This window comes from Lycorma delicatula, chromosome 2 (assembly GCF_047948215.1).
Source record: "Lycorma delicatula isolate Av1 chromosome 2, ASM4794821v1, whole genome shotgun sequence".
Classification (NCBI taxonomy): Eukaryota; Metazoa; Arthropoda; class Insecta; order Hemiptera; family Fulgoridae; genus Lycorma; species Lycorma delicatula.
In genome coordinates, this window is record NC_134456.1 from 64,366,847 (window position 1) to 64,392,990 (window position 26,144).

Consider the following 26,144-nt stretch of genomic DNA (forward strand, 5'->3'; position numbering starts at 1 on the left):
ATGGAAAAAGAATGTTAAACGAAGTAAAACAATTCTCAACTCTATAAGAGAATTAACGTAGATTGTTGCAAGGAAGAGAAAAAATTAAACAGGCTGACGATTCCACTAATTAAAGAAATCAAACAAGTAGCAAAATTTTGTAGTGTAACAAAAAACTGTGAATGCTGTAAAAAAAAGAGGTTCGTGCTAGTAAAGTTGAATCACTAACCCCGGAGGAAAAAAGGAAGCGTCATTACCGTAACGCAGACATCAATAGTTTTGATCCGGACGTTATTAGAAATATAATCGAATATTTCTATGTCCGATAAAAAGTTGTTCCCATAAGTGGAGAAAATATATTTTTTAGATAAAACTTGAGCTGAAACAAATTTAATTTTAAAAAATGTTGGCAAAATAAAAATGTCTTGGGAACACTTAAAACTACCAGTGTCTCAAACAGACTTGTCATCGTTCACATCAGGTCTTCCGAGGGGATTTGTTAAAGGTGCAGAATTAAAACAGGTCGTGGATCTGGCGATTACCACAGGCACATGAATGCTGCCAATTAGTGCTGGTCAAGTCATCTTTAAAAGAAGACACTGATCAATTATTTGTGACAAAATACGGTTTGTTGTGATGAGAAACTGAGCAAAAACCTACTTCAGTTGATACATCTGCCACCAAAGAGAAAGAATACAAAGTTGATTAACTACTGGCCCCTACATGGTCATTCCATAATTTGTTTCCCCTTAAAAGTGCGAATTAAATCCCATGGAGTTGTTAGCTTGGGCAAAAATTTAATCAGATCTAATGAAACAACCAGTGTTCAACCAATTTCAGATGTATCTAGCCAGACTGTGAGAACTGGTGACAGAAGGTATTGAAAGTACCACACCTGAAGACTAATCAACATACTACAAAAATGTCATCAAATTTGAAGATGAGTTTTGGACTAAAGTTGGAATTTGGGAAGATGCAGTTGACAAAGCTATCATAAGTCTCAGCAATTATGATAGTAGTGAAGAAGAATCAGTTGAAAGTGACTTGGAGAAAGAGGAAAGCAGTGAAGATGAAGTTCTAGTGCTTCCGCTAATAGTCTAAGATCTCGCAGCTGATTTCTGCAGGTATCTGTTTTTTTAATGAAACCTGATTTAAATGTATGATTAATGATAATTTAATAAATTACTGCTGGGTTGCCTAGCAAAAATTAGCCGCAATTATCTTTAATTAAATATATTGTAATCAATCTATTCCAACAAATTGTAACTATATGTTTTTTAAGTGAATTAGAACATTATTTGAAAGAAAATGATGTGAAGAATTTTAAAAAAATTGGTTGCCAGCTCTTAGTTAGCCACAACCACAAGGTTGCCTGGTGTAAACAGGTATGTTATTATTAATTATTTACTCTCACTGTTTTTCAAAACAAATTGAAATTTAATTCTTTCTGTTCATGATAGTTGCACTGCATTCTTGTTAAATAATGGCAATTCTTATTCTTGTTAATTAGTTCAAATAATGGCAACCACTACTTGTGGCCATTCTTTAACAGGCAACCATGTATTATCGTGTACAGAAAAAATTAAACTTCAATTTAGTATATGATTTTTTTTTTAAAAACATGATGGGCATAAATAATTAACAAGCAGTAAATAACAGGAGAAATCAGCTGCTTGTACCATAAGTTTGTAAGAAGTTCACTAGTCTTCTGGACTTTATATCATCCACACTAATTTTTGAATCTTATGGAATACTGTAGGCCTATCAATATTCTTATGTGACAAAATTAATGCAATAAGATTTGAACATGCATATTAGGACGTAATACGCCTACATTTCATGCATTCAGTAGGTGTAAGCTTGCCTAAGAATCCTAATTTGTGAAAAATGTGTTTTATGGTATGATAAATAAGTTGAAGAAATAAATATGGGCAAAATTATGAACAAAGAATTATTTTAAGTACTACTGTATATCCTGGAAATGGAGTTGTAAATTTTCTTTTGCTCTAATGTTACTTTTCATAATGGCAAATCAGTACTATTATCTGGCTGCATCTGGAGTAAGTTAATGCAACAAACAAGTACTAGGGAAAATAAGGAATTAAGCAGTTTCCCCTTGAAATCTTTAGTGATCTGATATGCTGTTGCTTTTCAAAAAACGAAGCTAGTTGAATTGCAGATGATATATTGCCTTACACGTAGTCTAAAGAGCATTATTACCATTAGAGAAAATGATTCAATTAATGCTGCCTACACTTTAGTTAATTTATATCCATTACAGTTGAAAGAAAGGCTAGTGTTAGGGCCTAAAATAGTACAAAGCAATAAATGAATATACCCATTTCAGTGAAAATAGCACATTATATAAAATGCTGCCATTCAGCAGGCTGAAAGGACAAAAGGGTAAAAATCAAACAACATTTATGTAATTTAATATAATTTTATTTATGAACTGAAAACAAATGTTATTAATTATTTTATTAATAAATATCTGTGTAAAATATTTTAAATAAATAAATATTTAAAAAAAGTGTAACATTCTAAAACAATACAATACATAGTAATGTATTATAACCAGAATGTTTATTTAGTTACATAAATGAAAGTTTTGATGTAAACAGTCCATAACAAACCTTACAACTGAAATTACATCGATTAATAAATTATAAAAGAAAAGATAAATTAATATATTTAAATGTAAATGCTTAGTATTTTTTTTATTTTTTGGTTTAATAATACAACACAGGAACTAACAACATTAAATTGTAAAAAAGACAAGTTTATTAGAATGATAATTGAATTATCATGAATTATCTAAAGTACAAATTTTATGACTTAGAACTAAACAAAATTTTTATATACAACAAAGCTAACAACTAAAATCACATAAAATGCATGTAAAGAAAAAACACAATAACATTTCTGAATGTTTTGAATATTTATTTTTATAGTTCAGTTTTATAAAACATGAATGCAAATATGAAATAAAGCACAGTAGGAATACGCCAGCCCTTGCTGGAATCCAACCCAAATCAGCCAATCTAGAAACCAGAATGCTAATCATACCAGTTATACAGATTGATGGACTGATTTGACACGACATGAATAACTTCCTGAAATTTTTAATTCAAATGAAGAATTGGACCTTACCTCTCAGGTACAGTTTTGTGATATAGAAAATGGAAAATAAACAATTTTTATGTTTATTTAGATAAATTAAAGGTAAGTTATTATTAAATTTATTAAGTCTTATCTTTAATGAGTGGAAATGTTGACAAAATAATGTTAATATTTAAACTACAAAAGTGAAAATTATACAAAAATTAGGCATCAACTACACAAATACAAAACTGACAGTAAACGCCCAATTTTTACTATCAGTACAACAAATACTCTCACTACTCTTAAATTTAAGGCATTGATAAAAAAATATATCATTAGAAAATCTAGTTTTTAAAAAATATAAGTATCACACAATGTTTTAGTACTTAACTGCAATGTATTATAAACATAGACATACATATTTGATAAATATACATAAGACTTACCTTTGAAATCACACAATTAGTTAAAAATAGTTTCAAAGTATCAGAATGCACAGTACATATATTAATTTTTATAACTAATAGATTTTAAAATGATCTAATTAATAAATAAAAGTTGTATTTCATATTAAATTACTATATCCAAATATAGACAGCAACAGCTGAAAGAGCTTGCAATACTAGAGAATCAAAAAGTACCTCCATATAAACTAGTTTTAGTTTACCGACAATAAATTACAGTGAATAATATTGCTGAACCTCTGTAACGGTTCTAAATATTTAAGACTAGTTCAGTGTAAAATGTTTGTCCTGCTGTATGTTATCACCAATCTACTCAACTAAGTCAAAATTATATAATCTAGAAATCAAATAAAAATATATAAATTTTCTAGTATAATCAATACAAGTTTTTCAGTGATTTTTAATGGGGAGGACATCATTACCTTAAATAACTTGGACATCTGATGTAATACCATTACTTAATCTCACTTTTTACTACTGTTTATAATTTTAAATACAAAGGTTAACACATAAGGCATTAATTGGTATTTCTTTGCACTACTTCATTCCCAAAGAAAATTTACTGTATTTCTTTCTCTTTGTAACAATGAACATTATTAATTATTTCTAAAATAGTAAATTTATATTTAATAAAATAAAACAAAAAATAAACTCGTACTACTTATATTATTCAAAATACACTGAATTAATGTGGATTTAACAAAATTTACTTACTGATGTAAATTTTCAGTCACACAACATCAATTAATAATGTAGAGCTCAATCACTATTGCTATAAATGTTTTAAATACAAAACAGTATAAGTAATAATAATAATACAAAGTTATTTTATTGTAACTAAAACTAATATTTTAATAACTATTATTTTTTTGCTTTAATTTTAAGATTAATAAATTCATTGTATTTTTTATTCTCAGAAACTGTCAGCATGAACTAGCAACATGCTTGTGAGTATAACCTGTATGTACAGATTAAACGCATCGTAAAAGCATTAAAACTTTTGTTTCTATTTTCCATTGACAACCTAATTTAATAAATGATTTACCTGGTAAGGGCTACTGACAAAGCACTTTATACTATCTACTATTCAACTAACTGAATGATTTGCTGCAATAGAGTAGCAATTGACAAAACAAATTTTTGTTTTACTTCATTAAAAAACAAAATGTTTTTCAGTATAAACAATCTGATAATATTTTGAATCTATAAAAAATGAACTTGGTTTGGAACAGCAGCCAAAATATAAAGTTAAATGTTGCCAAGGATTAAAATTTTCTAATATTTTAAAATCGACACATCTTTAATAATACATGGAAGTACTGCTGAAGAAGTTCTACATCCATATTTAACTATTTATGTATGTTAGACCTGAATAGCGTGTGGCTAGAAATATGGAGGATAAAAGTAAATCTGAATAAGTCTAGTCATCTCACGTTCACAAAAGGAGTGACTGTCCCCCTCCTAGTCCACCAGGATGGCATCTTCATCCTGCATTATGACTGAGTTCGGTACCTTGGGCTCCACCTTGATTATCATTTAATGAGTACCATGTGAAAAAGAAAAGAAAAACAACTTAACACCAAGTATAAGAGGCTTTATTGGTTGTTAGGTAAGAACTTGCACCTGTCTCTTTCAACAAAATTTCGATATACAAGGTGATTCTAAACCAATCTGGAGGTATGGCATACAGCAATGGGGTATGACAAGCAAACGTAACATTGAGATAATACAATATTTTCAGAATAAGTTGACACGATTCACTGCAGAGGCACCATGGTTCACCTTTCTTTCTTTTTCCTGTTTAGCCTCCGGTAATTACCTTTCAGATAATATAGAGGATGAAATATATGAGTGTAAATGAAGTGTGTGTAGTCTTGTACAGTCTCAGTTCGACCATTCCCAAGATGTGTGGTTAATTGAAACCCAACCACCAAAGAACACAGGTATCCACAATCTAGTATTCAAATCTGTGTAAAAATGACTTTACTAGGACTTGAACGTTGGAACTCTCAACTTCCAAAGCAGCTGATTTGGGAGGAAGACGCCATTCACCACTAGACAAAGCCGGTGGGTCACTGTGGTTCACCTGGAAAGAGTGAACCACAAAAATCCATAACAACCTTGGATTGCCCTATGTTTGCGATGAGATCAAACGGTTCAGTTCAAGTTACAGACAGAGATTAGACAATCATGTGAAATTTCTTGTTTTTAATCTCCTAGACAACAGTGAAGATGTCCGGCAACTGAAATGCTTACATGCATTGGACTTGGGGTATCTGAGTGACACTCAAATAACCTAGATATGTTAATCTCTTGGGTATTAATCTCTAGATATTAATGTATTGTTTTTTTTTATTCAACTTTTGTGATCTCTTGTATCTTTGTGATACCAATCAATGTGAGTGTGCTTATTTATAAAAACTTTATTCATTTCTATCGTCTCCCATAAATAATAATAATATTGCACACATTTGATGAAGCCATTGGGTGTTAGATTCTTTCAAGCCATGAAAGCTGTTACATTATAAATTCTAAAAGAATAAAAAATTTACCAGGAGAATAAAAGAAATGCTTTCACCAATGTGTTGAACTACTGGTGCAGTATAATCTGGGCTTAATAGGAACCTGTGATTGTTATATCTCTCATGCTAATGGCAACAGAATTAAAAAGGCAGAAGATGGCAATTAATAAAATTTCCAAGAATCAAAAGATGCTTATGAGTTTATAAAGTTAATGTAAGCTAATTAAGATGCGAGTCAGTCTGTGGAGAATGGAGTTGTTACATAAGTCGTAAAATATTGTTCACGCTTGGTATTATTAATAGTTTCAATGATGGAAAATGACATATTATATGTAATAACGTAATGTATTACAACGATTGATATTCTGATTAGGATATTAAGGTACGTTATAAATTGGATTCATATTTAAAGCTATTTTATTTATTTATTTTTTGTATTTTGGAATAAAGTAAATTAATATCCATTGAAATGTTATTTTTAAATAACAAGTAACTATTTCTGTCACAGTGCAAGGTCATAAAAAATTATAGAAATGAATTAAAGAAATAAACTGTAATCACATTATCTGCAACAGTTCAATCCTCACTTAAAAGATGAAGACAGAGGTTCTTAACAAAGAAAAACTTTTTCCTCAAAATTTCAAGAGAATAATTAATATAGAATAATACTGCAAAAGCACCAAACCAATTAACTGATAAATTGGAACATTACTAGTTTTTCCTTACGAAAATCAAATACCTAAGCATTACTGAAATCCATAATGAGGATTATTCATTAGTGCAATGCATTAGATCAGATAAAGAAAGATGACTATTTAAGAACAAATCTAACTGTCAACTTGGCTTAATCACTAGATTTTTTTTTTATTCCAATAATTTTTATAAATGAGAATTTTTAGTAATATTACTTTTTTTTATAATTTTAAATTTATTAAGTTAATAGAATAGAACAGGTGATAATTTTCTGTTATAATGAAATACTATGCATTTAATGATGCATTTTTATGTTTATCAGATATTTAAAAATAAAATGTATTAAGACTTATAAAAGTTTAAGTTTTTTTTAAACTGAATTCATTCAATGTGTACGTAAACCATCAGAGCAAATAAAAAATTGTTAGAAATTTTCTTCATAATGTTTTATTAATTATAATTATACTCATCTTAAGTGGGTTGCCAGTATGTATGATAGACTGTATAAAAAATATATTTTTATAAGAAATATAGAAATGTTCAATTAAATACAGCTGCAAAGAAAAGTTCTAGAATAACTTAATTCATTAAACTCTACAAGCTTTTGACTAATGTCAAAAGATCAATCATTCAAAAGCAGTGCAATTCAGACTGAAATATCTTATGAGTCAAAGTGAGGTTTATTTTGTATAGTTACTTCACGTTTAACCCACCAGGTTGGTCTAGTGGTGAACACGTCTTTCCAAATTAGCTGATTTGGAAGTCGAGAGTTCCAGTGTTCAAGTCCTAGTAAAGGCAGTTATTTTTATACAGATTTGAATACTAGATTGTGGATACCAATGTTCTTTAGTGGTTGGGTTTCAATTAACCAGACATCTCAGTAGTGGTCGAACTGAGTGTTTTAGACTCATACATATCATCCTCTAAAGTACTACCTGAACAGTAATTCCCGGAGGCTAGACAAGAAAAAAAATAAGTTGCCTCACGTTTAGGTCAACTTCAATTTAAAAAAAAATGCCCACTACAATTTATATTTAAATAAATAATAAAAAAAATTAATATAATCAATTGCCATTACAACTAAATTTTACTAATTTAAAAATAATAAAGATAAATTATTACTGAATAAAGATTTAAAGTAACAGATACTAAACACAAAAAAAAACTCCACTCGTTATATTATAAGGGATTAGTTATGAATAATAAAGTACACAAAAAAGAATTTATAAGGTATTTGACGTCAAATGACTTAACTTTGTTTAATTACTCCTGATACCTGATATCATTCTATCTTAGCTGCTAGATTGTATTAATGAAATGATTACATTTAAATATATGGTGCATTAAAAAAAAAAACTGTAATGAAAACAATATAGCAAAGTTTTAGTTATTTGATTAATTTTTTATTACTTTAATTAGTTAAATTATAATTGCTTAATTAGACATGACTATTTTTATTCTATTGTGTACTTGTTAAATAAGTAAATTTTTTTTTAACATTAATCAATAAGTGAAAATAAATAATAAAATATAAATATGAAGCATAATAATAATAACATAAATAAATATAAACCATAAATAATCATAAGATTTGATTTCTAGTATTTAAAAAAATTATATATATCAGACATTTTCTTAACATTAATCAATAAATGAAAATAAATAATAAAATATAAATATGAAGCATAATAATAATAATAACATAAATGTAAACAATATATAATCATAAGAATTGATTTCTAGTATTAAAAAAATCATATATATATATATACATATCAGACAGAATGTACTATCTGCATATTTTAATTATTTATTTCATGCAACTGATACACGGATCATTCTATTTATTCAGAATTTAAAAAAATGCCCTTTTAAAGAAAATTATTTTTTACAGGAAGTAAGAGCTGGATTAATTGAAAAGACTTTTACGTGCTGTTTAAGCCAGCCACACTAAGCTCTAACAAGTTAATAGTTGCATAAACATGGCATTTAATGTAATGTATAATGCTGAATAATTTCTTTAATTTTAACAAATATGATATGAATGAAACTGCAAGTATGCCACAACCAAGCTGTAAATCAAACCCAAAATAGACTAACCAAAAATGTAGAATGGTTGATTATATCCATTATATCGTAACCATTATATCTGATTTCCGTTCTTCAATAACCATCCTAATATAAAAACCATAATTCATAAGAAATAATTGTGATTTTACAAAAAGTAATTATTAATGAAAAATAATTTGGGGTTTTACAAAAAGTATTAATAATGAAAATAACAAATGCTCAGAAAATACACAAAAACCACATTAAAAAACTTTCAGATTTTTTTTTATTAGTCAAAAAATCAAAATTAATAAATAACATTTTTTATAGTCTTTGATCTTAAAATTAAATAAATTTCTGATGTAAAACATCAGGACAAAACTAGCATTTTCTTCATAAAAGGAATTCTGTTGATTACATAAAGAAATTTTTATTTAGGTTGATTTTTTAATAAATTTATATTAGTAGACTGCCACAGATGTGAATTCAAAAATTTCAGTAATTTTTATTAAATTTTTATATTTAATATGCAAAAATTATATCAAACAATTATTTTTAAAATCTAAATCAAATAAAAAAATCTACAAACAATAACTTTCACTACCAAAAATACAAAATAAATAGCATACAAAAAATAATATAAAAATATGATAAAATAGAGAAATGTAAAAATATAGTTTAATAAGACAAAATGCAACCTATGTTATCAATTTTATAAACACTATATGTACATTCAGGATAAAAATAAAGCTTGTTGATTTAAAATAAAAACACTACAAATCACAGAACACAAGTGCAACATAATTTTAACTCCAAATAGGTAGAATATCCTAATCTATGCTACTAAAAATAATCAAAAACTAACAACTAATCATGTTACCATATAAACAGTAAACTATAGTAATAAAAACGAATTAATGCTTTCAATAATGGAACAAACTAAAAAATTCTGTCCACTAAGTAGTAGTAGTAATAGTAATGTGTCAGAAAATATCAAACAAAATACCAAACAGTGCCGTGCCGTCAGCTCATTCTAACAAATGTTAAATTAATGAAAACACATAAAGTGAATAAATTGTTTGCTGTTTGCTGAGAATAGGTCATTTTCCCCCAGACTGTTGTTTTATCAATATTAAAAACACTGTAAGCTAACTGCTAAGATCGAACTCAGTTTCAAAAACCAAACAAATCTTATTCATGAAAATACTGAAATATTAAAGTGCAGAATAAAATGTTCATAAAATTGAAAATCTTCTGATAGAATATCTGGATTTGCTAGCATCAACAAAATATCCTGCAACCTGCAAGCAATGCAATGAGAAAAATATTAAAATGAGACTACTGTTTTTAAATTAAAAAAAACAAGCAGTTTAACAATGTAATTGAAAAATGTTCCATTAACAGTAACAAATCAATAATTTAACCTGTTCTTCCCAACAGTTTGTGCAAACAGTTATTTTTTCAATGAATAAAAAACAGTGTTTTGGTTTACACCCACCTCTACAAAGCAATAGCATATTTCTGTTTATAATTATAATAAATCATACTGGGACCTAGATAAAATGCTAAACTGTATGTTAGAAACTTAAAAAAAATAAAGATTTTGCCAAAGACAACTGAAAGCAACAACATTGGGTAAAAATTGACTTTTATTATTATTTTACATGCATAACTTTGATGTAAAGGCCTAATGGACTGTACTGAGGAACAGGGAGATATATACAACAAATAAAGTAGAGAATAATTTGTAAAAAATTAAATTTTTTATCTTGATTATCACAGAAAATTGGTTAACTAAAAATATCTATTATAAAACAGTTAAAAATGACCCAACAGTGTAAGGCACAAGTTAACTATCTCCTTGACATAAACAAACACAAGGCCAAAATTTATTCTACATTCTTTTGAAGAATTTAGAATAAATTTTGGTCACAATTCAATGCAGTCGACATTATCAATGCCTTACTTTATATTATATACACAAATATATTATACATTTTTTCTTTGTTATTCTGCATACTATTTAGACACAGTTCAGAATAAAAATTAAAAATATTCAGTGCCATAAGGCTACACATGTTACATAAAATACATAATAGTTTAAAATAATAAAAAAATGAAAAATAATGTAATAATTATAGTAAATGTTTAAGTTAACAAATTATTAGTTTATACAGAAATATAATTAGCACAATCATATTATTTTATACAGTATATGAACAATGAAATATTCACAAACTCAAGACATTTTTCTTTACTTGAAGGACTGATTAATCAAATTACTCATTCATCATTGTTTATTAATTTACTTGAAGTTCAAAATATATGTACGTAAATGTCTAAAACTCATTTACAAACTGTTAATTTATTATTTGACTAAATCATTTATTTGATTATTAGATAAATAAGTAAGCAATGGCAAATCCTACAAAACCACCATATCTGAGGCTTATCTTTGCATCCTGCAAGTTTGCATGTTATTAAATAAAGTTTTAAGTAAGACGTTTAAAAAAAATCCCATAAGAAAAATGTTTATCATGGAAAAAAAATTTATAAAAATTATATTTTCTTTCTTGGTCAAAATTGATTATAAGGTTACAACTAAAAACCTCTTACAGTCTTTCAGCAAAAAACCAAAAATACTGTCAATCATAATTTCCCAAGGTTAATACTTGGTTTTGTTTAGGCATAATTACTTCAGTTATGTATGCAAGCATTAGACATAAAAAAGTCATAAAAAATCTGATGTGGATAACACGTAACTTCCTTGAATGCATATTAAATTACATTTACACATTTTTTAAAATGAAAAGTACATAAAATCTTATTTCCTTAAAAACTTCTGAAAATTCTGACAAAAAACATGCTAATTAGCAAATCAACCAAAAGGGCAACGATTAGGATTGAGGGAAATAAAGTTGAGCAAGTGGCATCCTTCAAGTACCTAGGGTGCATCATTAAAGAAGATATGAAGTGTAATCAGGAAGTTAAAGTACAAATTGCAAGAGCAAAGGAAGCATTCAGCAAAATGAGGAGAGTGCTATGTAGCAAACTAGATCTGCGACTAAGGAAAAAACTTGCGAAATGTTTTGTGTGGAGTGTGGCCCTTTATGCAGCAGAGAATGGACTATTAGGAAGGAGAGGAGAGGAGAGGAGAATGGAGGCCTTTGAAATGTGGGTTTGGAGGATGATGGAAAAGATCAGCTGGACAGAGAGGGTTCAGAATGAGGAGGTGCTTCGTAGAGCAGGAGAAGAGAGGGCGATTATTGAAATGATAAAAAGAAGAAAATGCAGTTGGTTGGGACACTGGCTGAGATGTGACTGCCTGTTGGTGATGGCACTGGAAGGATTTGTAACGGGGAGGAAAGCAAGAGGTTGGAGACAAATGAAAATGATAGAGAATGTAAAAAGGGAAGTAATTACTATAAAATGAAATGGATGGTACAGAAACGAGCAGAATGGAGGGCGGCCATGTGAAAACCTGCCTTTGGGCAGAACACTTATTATCCTTAAAAACTTCTGATATTTTTTCATATTTTTTTTTTATTGAATTATTATTCATCATAATTTTTTTTTTATAATGAAAGAATAATTATTAATAAATCAACATATTTAAATAAAAAAAAAAGAGATGAAGGCTGATTTGAACTGATGTGCCTTCCCATAAGATCCAAATATTTCATTAATTAAAATTTTATTTGGCTATAATTCTGGAACCAATGACAATAAGTACAACTTATGATATATCATTGAAAAGGTCTCAATGAGAGTTTATTACTGCAATTAAGAAACAGTCCAAAATCCAATTTTTTTTTATTTTGGGCTGTTTTGGACACTTTGTGTTCAGTCGATTGCAATCAAAAACAGATGTGAACAACTAGATGTTACAACGGTCCTAAATCTAACATTTCAACATCCTATGGCTAATTGTTTTTGAGATATGTGAGGTACAAACATACGTCACGCCAACTAGTCAAAATTGATATTTCCATTGAAATCTGGAAACTGAAATTTTTTACCATCACAATATTGTCTTTACTTCTTACAAAGCCCTCTTCTTAATATGTCAAACTGAGAAAAGTGTGAACGAATTCAGGTTTTGTTAGATTTCTCCACCATCAACATAGGGAACAACATAGAATAACTAGAGTTGTTATCACTGCATTTTATGATTTTTAAGTTTGAATGAAGACATAAAAAAATATCCTAATGCAAAAACTGAGAATTTTAGAAAACTGACTCTTGCTGGCTGGTTGAGTAGGGGTTTCTCACAGACATCATGGAAAAATGTAATTCTTTAAACTTGGAGCTCCTAGGAAAAGACAAACCTGTCTCTAAAATGATAGGCTCTGTAATCTCATTTAAACCTAAACTGACTTATGGACATTACATTGGCAGATGAAATCTCTTGTGTTCTCAAATAAGAAGAAATTGGTAGAAAACAGTGCATTTACCTAGTCATTATTTGTTACGCAACATTAAATACTAAAAAAAAATTAAGAGATTTTAGCAGTTTAGTATCATCAAATCAATGGTCTCTTTTTTATCACTCCTTTTACTTGCCAAGAAATTATAATAGAAATAGCTACTTGTTTCATTGCAGAGCTTGTTCAAGTAAGTTTAATGTTTCCATTCTTAAAACAAGTAGTGTACAAGATAAAATTATTTTTCAGTTTCACATACCTTTGTGAATCATTGTTATTGCTATGAATATCATAAAATTAAAATAGGAATTCACTGACAAATATCTTAATGACTGTTTACAAACTGAAATATTATCATACTGTCCTAATTATGAGGCAATGCCCAATGAAATCCAATGCCAAAGATCACACTGACTTTGATACTGATTTTTTTTAGAACTTTTTTTATATTAAAACAAAGTAAAAATGAAAGAGCCTAATTAGGAAATGCGAGGTAATTTTTTTGTTATTCTTGTTTCTCTTTTGGGTGTTTTTTTTTTTAATGAGTGTAAGGTTTTAGGATATATTCAGTTTCATCATGGTCCAAGTAATTTTGGTTATATTGGTTTGTTTCACCCTTTTAGTGATGCATTGAAGTTATTTAGTTATTTTTTAACCAAAGTTTACATTAAGTTTATAATTTAAACTTTGTATGTATTCATTTAAGGCAAGAATTTAAACAATAGTCTTTAAACACCGCCCTACTGCTATTTAAGAATATGTACTAGGATACTAAAAAGTTGGTAACCCCTGACCTAATTTATAGATCAGAAAACTTCGGTATGTCTATTCACAAATCAGGCAGCATTCTAAATTAACAGCCAAAAATGTTTCGTTATTAATTAAATACATTAATTATGCAACTAAAAATCACATTTAACATAATTTATTTAAATCTGCCTAACGCTACTTAATTATTCTTTCCCCAGAATGGTGGTTTTTACAAATTTTGCTAGTCACATACAATACATGAGCTGAAGGTCTGCTCCTCACCCAACTGCTGCGTCTAGTGTACTAGTTACTGTATTGTACTAGTCTGTTGTATTTGTGTTTTATATACAAATGTGTCATGTTATTAGAAGTCAGATGATGTTATCTGGTTAGATAGTACAACAAACCCCACTCATCTGTCCCAGCTAAGCCGGCCAACAGTTTGGTTGACAAAAACTGGAGAAAACCTTCAGCTCACTTAGTGTACAGACATATAAGTTCAAATACATGTTGTTCCCAATGAATTGTCACAAATAACATTTTTTATGTAAAAATTCCAAGAAAACAAGTGCTTTACTAATGTGTAGTATTTTTGAAATACTGCTACATTTGCGATAAATATAATTTACATTTGCATGTAAATGTAATTTTTGTAGCATTAAAAATTCCTTCTTCTACAATAGTAAATGCTCAAATAATTTTTATCTATCGCTAAGTAGCATAACATCACTAACACATAAAGGATTATTTTCAGTATACATACCATCAATAAGATAAGTGGACCTTATATAATGTCTTCTCTGACATAAATGTTTAGCTTTTCGACATATAATTATAGACAAAAATAATAATACAGGTGTTGTCAACATTATAATTGCATCCTTTAATATATATCTCATTTTATCATGACTATGTCCCACAGCAATTACATGCTCATCATTTTCATTTATTTCTTGTGCGTCATAAGTAATATCATCTGAATTAACTGCTTCTTCCTTTACTGATGTTTCAACAACTGAAGAGTTTGTTCTTTCGTAATTATTATTGTTGTCATTATATTGGTTATTATTAACTACATCAAAAGGTTCAGTATTTAAACTTGAACAGGGTGGACATAATTTACATCTTTCAGGATTATAACTTTTAATTGGAGGGCAAGCACATAAATTACAAAAAAACTGACCATCTGATGATACCGTATTATTGTTTTCACTAACATAAATATCTGCATTTGTACCTCCTTCTTTTAAGTCTAATTGGTCAACACTCACTACCGCAGGTTTATACAACTGAGTTTCTGATTTGCCATTTAGTAATTCTGAACTCTGATTTTGGATTTTGGATTCTGCCTGTAGCGTAATGTTTTTCTTTTCAGGCTCATTTTCCTGTTTTTTAAGTTGCTGAATTGGTATTCTAACTGGAATGTTTGGTAAAGTTACTGTTGGACTTGAGTTAAATTCAGGAGCAATACCATCTTTTTCTGAAAATAAAGAATCAATTAATAATATATTTTTAATAGAAAAAGCTTGCATACTTGCTGGTGGCCATGCATAACTGAAGTTAGAAACTGCACTTTGTTCCTCATCCATCCAGTATAGTCAGTTTACTCTTATTCAAAGGTAAAATTGAAAATTAAACATCTGCTTGCACCATCCAACTATGAAACATAATTATTTCTATCCTGCTATTCCACTATTCTAAATAATTTATTATATGTACATTATTTTCAAATTATCTTCATTATTTATTTATTACTATCAGAATCGTAACAAGACAGTTAAGAACGATTTTAAAGAGCTAAATCCAAAACAAAAATGAGTAGATATTGAAATATAAATTTTTATCTGTCCAGTAGTGATTGTATGATTCAGGTAAGTTATTATTATATCACAATTTGTTAATAGCAAAATTCAATCACATTAAATTTTGAACAATTATTCAGGCATACACTAGGTGATATAAATAACATTACCAATCTTGCTGATTATGACCATAGAAGTGATGACCTCACCCCCGTAAAACAATCAAGAAATACAATAAAGGGTCACCATATAGTGACACTTTTACAGTGCCAAGTCATACAGAGTACCAGAAAGAAACTGGTTGGGCACGACAAGCCTGTGAATACATTTATTCCGGCTGTATTAGGATTTAATTTAAAATTGAAAAGGTCCTAACAATATATCTACTTTAGAATAATTAATTCTAGGACTTAGATGTTTAAGATAAACTTATTAGAACTGGGCATCAGAAATGAATTATTGTTTATATAAATACCAAATAACAATCACAAAAATAATACAATCAGGCACTAGTTTGTTTTATAGTACTACATAAAAATTCTGTTTATAATAATAAAAAACTACTGTACAGAGTGATTTATCTTTTTATCAAAATATCTTATCAAATCATTAAAAATTCACAGCAACGGAAATGAATAAAATTATCATCAAACTAATAATCTGACACACTAATTATAACCGCAAAATGCTGTGTCATGTAGAGAAGCTTCTATAAGCAAAGTACGAGAACATGAAGTAGAATGAAGAACATAAAAAGAAAAATCAAGTTTTATAATATTGATTTATAATTCCAATCTCATAATCACTTCCTGTTTTATATTAATTTTCATAATAGACATTATAATTTATATATTTTGTAAATAGTAAGATTCTAAAAAGTAAATTAATTTTATATTTGTAAGCATTTTAATGTAATTTCTTAATATCCTTTGATCAAACTGACAATACACAATATGATCAGTTACAAGTAATTTATGACTAAATAACTTTAAATATGTCATTTAACTGAATTCATATAACTACATTCTTCATACAATTCTAGACTAATTTACATAATTTTATTTACACTAATAAATTTATAAATAACCCTACTAAATAAAAATATATTTTTAATTAATTATATAACATCTAATAAATTTTTCATTGGAATAGATAACTCAGTTTTTAAATTTATGCAATTTTTGTTTGCTTGAATATTTAAAAAGTGCAATTTTTTAAACTTACTTTGTCCTCTAAGTTATTTATAAGCCTGCTAAAGCATATGCCGTAAAATTATACTGTATACAATTGCAACATTTTAATTATTACAATTATTTTATACACTGCATAAAATATATACTAGATTTTAAGATCCACTGAGGGGCACATGTTTTGTTGTCAATATGCTATACATGTGAACACGTTTTTTTATTAGAATATTGTAAAGATTATTGTTTGTTTAACAGCAGGTGTAATGCCAACTTTTATACGTATTTGAATATTAGATTGAATATACCGGTGTTCTTGGATGGATGAGTTCTCCTTTAATGAATGTAAATTGGACCAAATACAAAATTATAAATAACATGACAATATCTATTACAGTATATTGGCATAACAAAATGCTTAGATAACTGCATACCTAAATTGGATATGCAGTTAGGAAAATATGATTACCGATTGATGTACATTACATACAGAATAATTAATTACTTTCAGCAAACAGATTCAATCTTGTACTAAGTACTACCCAACCAATGCAATATTCAGCAAACAGCACAACTTACAGAATGATACGCAGTAAATAATTTAGCTGTCTATTGACAGCTAAAATGAGAAAATTATTTCTGTAAAAGTAATAATTTTATATAATAATGTTAAAAATACCTTTTCCATTACTTTCGTTTCCTGGAACATCAAGTCGGCTTTCAAGATTAATAAGCACAGGAGCATTATAGCATTGAGGAAAATAAAAGAAATATAAAAGCACGCATAGATGATGCATTATCGTTTAGAATAAAGAAGAAAATCGTTACTTAAGCAAACAATTATTAAACTTAAGGAAAATCATCACCCACGTTACACCACATTTCTCAGAAGTAGCGACGAATATAGGAACGGGATTTCTCGAATTAAAAAGTAGTTACAATTCGATTGTTAAAATATCTCGAGATATATCGAATTACTAACTGCATCAATCGAATGATGTTCTCGCTTGGAATGTTATGAATGTAGATTGGTAAATTTACTACTTTTAATTCGTCAGACGCTCAGATTTGGAAGATGTAAAGACCGAACACAAACTACTAATAAGAATATGAATGAAAAGAAAATATCAACTACTAGTTTTCATTTTCGCTCGAGTGAATATTTTAATATACAATTACTAATTCCAGTAACGAGGCAAATTTATTTTTTGATGTCATTTCTCGCAACTTCACTATGCTACTCGTATTACCCTCCTACTATTAATTTGGAAAAAAAAATTTAATTCGTACTCACCGTAAACATTATGTTTTCAATTCCATGTCTTAGGAATTCACAGATCGCTACACTATTATCATTCCACTTTCACTTTTATTAATTAAAGAAAAGAAATAACTTAAATAAAATGCCAGAACTATATGTTAATTTTTTTTTTAAATTAAAAAGAGAAAAGTTTGATGCATTTTTGCACTGCTAAATTCTTATCTACAAAAATAATTATTAATTAAGGTTTTTTCAGAAAATATAACATCAAGACGATCAAATAATATAAAAATTAGGCAAAATAAATGTTCTCCATCACTTCAAAATGTCATTTATAATTTTTTTTTTTTTTTAATTAGCTTACGATCTATTTAATTTTAATTAAATTTATTCACAAAAACACTCATTAAATTACGGTTTTTATTTTTGTTTGTAAATTTTAAAGTTATTAAACTTAATACCAGGAAAAAACAAGTTATAAAAGATAAATCAGTTTAAGATTCCACTTTAAAATAGCCATTTAAAAAATTATTCTGTCCAGGTTTTTTTGGATAAAATCTATTCATAAGCAAATTGGTCAACTGTCCAGCCTTAGTAAACACTCTTTCTGATGGAACTGATGTTGCAGGTGTATAGGAGTATTTTAAATCTATCTCAGTAATTCAGGTAATGATTTTTTTGCAATTCCCAAAATTTCAAAGGATTTTTCAGTGTTTAAATGTGCCATTTCCAAATATTGTCGTATTTGTAATATTCCGGTTGTTCCAAGGGTCATTGTTGTTTGCACTTTACGCAATTTTTGTTCAAATAAACACCAAAGACCGTTTTTAGGATTTGTGTCTGAGGTTATAAGATTTTCATTTAACAACAGAGTATCAACGTCCATTCGCCTTTGATTAATTAAATTCGTAACCTCATCAGTTATCCATTTTTGGGCATTTTTGTATTTTCTTCTACGTCAAACGCGGGTTTTTTTTAAAATCTCGGATCAACAAAAGTGGCGTTGGCTACTAATTTATTACCTTCCAAACGACCAAGCCTTCTGCCAATAACTCCAAATAAATTTTCTTTTAAATTAACTCCAACATTTGTTTTTGAAATTAAAAAAATGTAATGTTTGTTGCAACCCTTTTACTAAGGGAACAATTAATGCCATCGTCCGATATTTTTCTCCTGACAACTCGACAGTCATTTGCTGAACAGGCTTTAAAACACTAATACAATCGGTGACGATTATCCATTCTAAGGCATCCAAATATTGGGGAGCAATTTCGGAATTTCAGATATAGTAACGGACATTGGATCTTTTACTTCCAATAGCCTTTCATTTTATATCGATGATCTTGAGGACTATATAAGAAGTGTTAGAAAGCCCTTGATGGGGGATTTTAATGCAAAAAGTTATGAACTGGGCGGCAGATTGCCAACTGCACGAGGCTATATCATGGCAAATATGCTAGCGGCATATTTGCCATGGAACATCTAGCATTGTCTATCAATCAATCAATCTGTACAATCTAGATTGTCTGTCAAACAATCTAGCATTGCCATGGAACATCTGCCCTGGAACCAGATCAGGTTCCTGGGATGTTGGTGAGACAACACCCATGGACTGTACTGGTTGCGTTTAACCAGTTTATGAAGGTAGCACAATTCCCAAGTTGCTGGAAAGAAACCAGGATTGTTCTAATACCTAAACAGAGAGAAGCTCGGCCTGACCGGAAATCCTATAGGCCCATTAGCTTGTTGAACACCCTGGGAAAGTTATTTGAAAGGCTACTGGTGGACAGTAGTAATGAGATACCTCTCTGAACATGCAAGATGGCAACGCAAGAAGGAGAAATGGAGATAGATATACACGGTGGAGTGCCCCAGGGCTCAGTTTTAGGCCCATTATTATGGGTCTTAACGTTTGATGAGATCTTAAATCTAGACTATCCTGCTGGGGTTGGAGTTATGGCCTATGTCGACGATTTGGTGGTCTTGGCGAGTGACAGGCATGAATTGGAGGCAAAAGAAAAGGCCAATTTGGCATTGCAGATAATAAATGGTTGGCTATGTGAAAAGAATCTAATGCTAAATACTGGTAAATGTAATTTTATTACATTTACTGGCAGAAGGATCATCGAGCGGCTAATATCAAGGTCAATGAACAAGTAATAGCAGAAGCAGATAGATTAAAGTACTTGGGGGTCACCTTTCAGAGAAATGGTGCATTTACGGAACTCATACACGAGGTTTGCAATAGGGCTGATAAGATGACTAAATCTCTTAATATTATTATGACGTCTCAAAGAGCACCTAAAGCGTCTAAAAGGAGGGTTGTTGCGTCCTCGGTTATGTTGTCGATATTATATGCTGTCCTGGTATGGTGGCCTTCAGTACGGATAAAGAAGAACTTGGCATGCTTAGTTAGGACCCATAGGAGACTGTTGCTTGGCGTGGATTCCGCGTACAGGACAGTCTCCTATGAGGCGTTATGCATTTTATCAGGAGTGCCTCCGATCGACCTTATGGCTCATTTCAGAGTCGAAAGAGATCAAGGTGTTGAAGTTCATGAAGCGAGGCATAGGCTACTAGAGAGATGGCAGGATAGATGGAGCACAGCAGGCCCTGGAGACAGGACCAGAAGGTTAATCCCCAATCTAAGGAACTGGATACATAGAAAACACGGTAAAATAAACTTTTACACGTCACAGTATTTTACAGGACACGGTAGTTTTAATTACTATCTGCATAGAGTCTGTAGAAGGGAAACTGCAGCCTGTATGTACTGTGACTGTGATGATGATGTCGAACATACTTTCACTGTATGTCATAAATGGAGGGAAGAGACAGACGGTATTGACCTGTCATCTGATGGAACTGGGAGACTAATCAATAGTATGTTAAACAGTGAAGAAACTTGGAAAAAAGTTGAGTTGGTCATCAAAAGAATACTTATGCAGAAAAACAACGATGAGAGGAGACTAGGATTTTAAACTTTAGCATAGGGCAGGGTGGACAGCCTCAGTGGTGAGGGCTGACATGCCGAGGTGTGTCGGTTCCGATAATCCATTGGGGACTCCTAAGGGTTTTTCGTTAGGTTAATATCAAGACCTGAAAATACCTAATCGCCACGTCACGACAATACATGGTATTGAGGTGGCGATATACGGATGGGCAAAAGAACTGACCGGTGAGCCGACCTGCCATGCCGGACTTATAGCCGGTAGGTGGGAAGGCCCATTAGAGTAGAACAGGCACTCCCTGGGTGGCGCAATACCAACCAGTCGGACCGGCCCAGGGGAGTAGAGTTTAATGCTGTTTAATGCACATCTTAATTCAGTTACCGAACGCGCTGAAGGGGCGATCAGCAAGCTGAGCAGATTAATGAGCAACCATAGGGGCCCGAGATCATCCAGAAGAAGACTCATATTGACAGTGGTAACATCCATAATTTTTTATGCAGTACCAGCATGGGCGACGGCTTTTGATAAAGAGAAAAATGTGAAAAAAGTAGCTGCGCTACAAAGAAAGAAGAGTGTCCATCAGAATGACTTCCTCTTATAAAACTGTACCGAGGCGTGCAACGGAAGTTATTGCAGGCGTACCACCTGTTAAATTAAAAGCAAGAATGTTATGGAGGGGTTTTAACGGCATGCCTAGGACTGAGGCTCGAGTCCTTATTAGAAGAATGGCAAGCAGAGTGAGAGGCATCCCACACGGGCAGCTGGACGAGGACAATCATCCCACGTGTGGATGGATGGGTGTTAAGAAAATCTGGTGAGGTGGGCTTCTACACGTGAGGTGGTGTACCTGACCCAGTTGGTCACTGGGCATGTAAGGTTTGAAGCCTACCTCCACCGATTCGGAAAAAGAGCTTCGCCATTATGCAGATATTGTGATGAGAATGATACTGCCGAACACACTATGTACTACTGTCATAGATGGGATGAGACCCGGAGAAACCTAGGACTACAAAGACTCACGCCAGAAGAGACGATGCCATTCATGTGAACGGGCAGACGCGAATGGAATCTGGTTGTGATTTTGGGGACCAGAATAATTGGTACAAAAAAGAAGGATGCCAGAGACTGGGACGGGGCGTAAGGATTCGGGTAGGAATTTCTGAAGTCAGCCCCACTTATGAAACCCACCGGGTTGGTCTAGTGGTTAACGCGTCTTCCCAAATCAGCTGATTTGGAAGTCGAGAGTTACAGCGTTCAAGTCCTAGTAAAGCAAGCTATTTTTACACGGATTTGAATACTAGATCATGGATACCGGTGTTCTTTGGTGGTTGGGTTTTAATTAACCACACATCTCAGGAATGGTCGAACTGAGAATGTAGAAGACTACACTTCATTTACACTCATACATATCATCCTCTGAAGTATTATCTAAACGGTAGTTACCGGAGGCTAAACAGGAGAAAGAAAGCCCCACTTATGAGATTGTGGCTCGCTTAGGTGGGCCATTCTCGATGAGTGACAGGGGACCCCTCATGCTTGGGTACTAAAAGACCGGAGTCCCGGCTGGGACCCTCTGGATGGCCCTGGTTAGAGGCATGGAAAAGTGAAGACCGAGTCCTGACCTGCCGGATGAACGATCCCGTGGGGCACGACATTGCCAGATCTCATGGGGTCTCGAAAGGTATGAGGCAAGGTACACTGAAGTTGTGCAATGCTGTAAAAGGACCAACCTCAGTGGTAAAAAAAAGGGAAAAAAGAAGCTTTTCCAGTAACACTAAAACAGAATTCCACCTAGTAGAGACATCCTGTTTAAGTTTTAATACAGGTTTTCCCAAGGTCATTTGTTTATCCCTTCCTTAATTTGCCAGTTGTCGTAACACTATGTTTAAAATATGAAAAAGATACCTGCATTTTTTCAATAAGCCTGAGAACTCTTTGTTCTTTTTAATAGCATCTTGGAGAGATAAATTAAAGGTGTGAGCCACACACGGATGGTAATGCAAATTTGTATGTTCATTAATTGCATTTTTTATATTACATCCTTTGTCTGCAACTATTGTCGGTGATATTCCATTCTTCGAAAATTGTTTTTAAAATAGTGCCGATTGCCATTCCTGTAAGAGCAACAAATATTTCGCGAGTACAATTGAATGCAGTTTGTTACTGTGTAAAAAATGACTTATCACTGTAACAAACGATTTATTGTCGTAGGTCGACCAAATATAGGTAGCTACTGAAATATTTTTTATTGAATTTAACATATATCTCATTTTTTCCGATATTTCAGAGTAAATTTGTGGTAGCACTGTACATGATAAATTTTTCTTACTAGCTGGTGTGCACAGTGGTTCCAATTTCCTTGTACATTCTAAAAAACTAGGATTTTCAACCAATGATAAAGGTTGGAAATCAATAGCTACCATTTAATGATGCATCTATCAATCGCAGTTTTTCTGCTGTTATTCTTTGTCTTAATGTCCAAATATGTAGTTGTTTTTTAGACGTAACTGTATTTACTTTATTAAATGAAATTATAAAATGTTACTACCTGGTGTTTCAGCTGATGATGTGGAAGGAACAGAATCTGCTATTACTGTACTGTACGTTGGTGAGGTTGATTAATCGATGAAGTAGAAGTTTCAGAAGTATTTCCTCTTTCGTTATTATTATTATTATTACCTTATTCTTCATTTAAGTGTAAAAGATATTTCCGTCTTAAGTGCTCTTTTAGGTTTGAAATTATTTTTTTGCCAAAAAATTTTAAATGTTTTTTGCAAATTTTTCAAGAAACATTTTTTTGTCTTCATTTTTAGTAAAAAATATCCAAACGATTGATGATTTTCCCGCCTGGTTTCATAATTATACTCCACAAATACAACCAAATATGAAAGTTTCTAATTGGCTAAATTATAAACGAAAAATAATGAAACTGTATAAAACCAAAGTTTAACGAAATAATTTCTAAAGGAGTAAATTCTATTAAGTAATAACTCCTATAATACTAAAATAAACGAAAAATTCTGTAGACTGAATCCAACAACTAAAGAAAATAGAACTCAAAAACGCTATTATTTGACAGTGACTGAAACGTTAACAAATAACACCACACTATTAACGCAAGATTTATAAACAAAAATATCAAAATATTAGTGACTGAATTAGAATGAAATAATAATTCAAGTAAAACCACGGTATTTGCAGAAAATAATTTTTAGGTTGGGATTAATTGCGGCGCCAGTAACCAGTAGACAGTCATAACATAGGAAATGATCCATTAGTAACAGCTATTAAAGTGTATTAGTCAAACTAATAATATTATTCAATGTTTGAACTTGCGAAAAAAATGAGTAATATTAATATTTCGAATTAATTACTCGATTACAAATACCTCGATTATTAAAATCATTCGATTTGGCCCATTACTAGATGAATCACAGAAGAACCAACATCTTTAATAGATACAATTACCGACTTCTACTATCGATTGTTAGATTTGTACCAATCACTATACTAGTACGTAAGGTGATTATCACGAGAGCTATAGCAGTAGTGTAGAAATGGAGTTTGGCACAAAATCAAGGTCACCAGAAAGCGTGGCGCCATCAGGGAATCCCCTGTGACGTCATCACCGGGGTCCCCCTCTGTCGTCATCGCCCCCTCCACCCCGCTGACGTCATCGCCCCCTCCGATCTGACGTCACAAAAACCTTCTTTTTTTTTTTTTGGTTTGTTTTACCTCAATGAAATGCTTGAGTGTCCGCACTCAAGCATTTCATTCCGCAGAGGATGAGACGAATGATTTGTAGCGTGTGTCAAAAATGCCATGCCTGACCGGGATTCGAACCCAGGACCTCCGGGTGAAAGGCCGAGACGCTACCACTCGCGCCACGGAGGCCGGCACGTAACAAAAACCTAAACTATCAAAACCTAACCTAACCTAACCAAAACAAATTGGTGGGTAAAAATGGTGGGAAAAAAAGCATGCACGGTACACGTGCTCGCTTGCTGGGCGGGAAAACTTGCGTACGGTATACGTGCTCGCTTACTGACATCGTTGTTTTTGTTTGTAAGTTATCTCTTCTTCTTCTGTTTAATTTTCCTCGTCACCATTTTATTAATTAATTCAAGTTTAAAATAATATTTTTGTCTTTGTGTTAATATTATTATTACTTTGAAATATTGTTCTGAATCCTAAAAAATATCTATCTCCTGTTATATTACGACTTAGAAATTCTGTTGTTGATATTATTAATGAATTGAACAGTAATATTAAATAAAACTGTTTTTTTATTCTGTTTTATTCGATCGTTTAAGGTACAAAGTTCTACCACAAATGATAACATTATGATTATAAACGTTATTTTAATAACATAATATGAAATAATATTTCGTCTTTATATGTAATTGTAAAATTTCCAAAAATATAATTAATGCTAATATATAGTACTAACACATCTTAATATAATAGTGCGGTTTGTGTATAATTCCCGCAATAATAATAATAATTATATTAATATGTTAGAGTAGCTATGCATTTAAACGATATTGTGTTTGTTTAATTCTGACGATAATTATATATGTAGTTGTAGAATATATATATATATATATATATATATATATATATATATATATGTATAATTGATTGATTTAAAACAATATGTATCCGCAAAAAGTAATAGTTATATACATTTGTACAATTAATATGATAATACAGTTATTGTTAAAGCGGATAATTTAGTAGTAAACAAAATTAATAACGATTAATATCGATAGTGGTAAATGGATTCGTTTAAATATAAATATATATTATAGCCGTAATACTTTAATACTTTTGAATTGTACAGTAATATTAAATAAAACTGTTTTTATTCTGTTTTATTCAATCGTTTTGCAAAGTTCTAGCTGAAATGATATTATTATTATTTAAGATAAGTGAAACGAGATTTAATTAAATTAATAAA

At 30.7% G+C, this 26,144-nt stretch overlaps 1 protein-coding gene across 2 annotated transcripts; it reads right to left on the reverse strand.

Annotated features, from left to right (window-relative positions):
* Positions 1-2,742: 2,742 nt before the first annotated feature.
* LOC142318866 (uncharacterized) lies at positions 2,743-17,878 on the reverse strand. 2 transcript variants are annotated; one of them, XM_075355441.1, is made up of 3 exons: positions 17,652-17,878; positions 14,747-15,463; positions 2,743-10,110 (listed from the first exon to the last, which is right to left on the reverse strand). In XM_075355441.1, exons 1-3 carry the CDS (start codon positions 17,767-17,769, stop codon positions 10,091-10,093), a joined length of 855 nt encoding a protein of 284 aa, XP_075211556.1. In that variant the 5' UTR covers positions 17,770-17,878; the 3' UTR covers positions 2,743-10,090. The 2 variants fall into 2 exon arrangements, with proteins under 2 accessions (XP_075211556.1, XP_075211555.1); XM_075355440.1 differs by having other exon boundaries at positions 2,743-15,463.
* Positions 17,879-26,144: the final 8,266 nt, after the last annotated feature.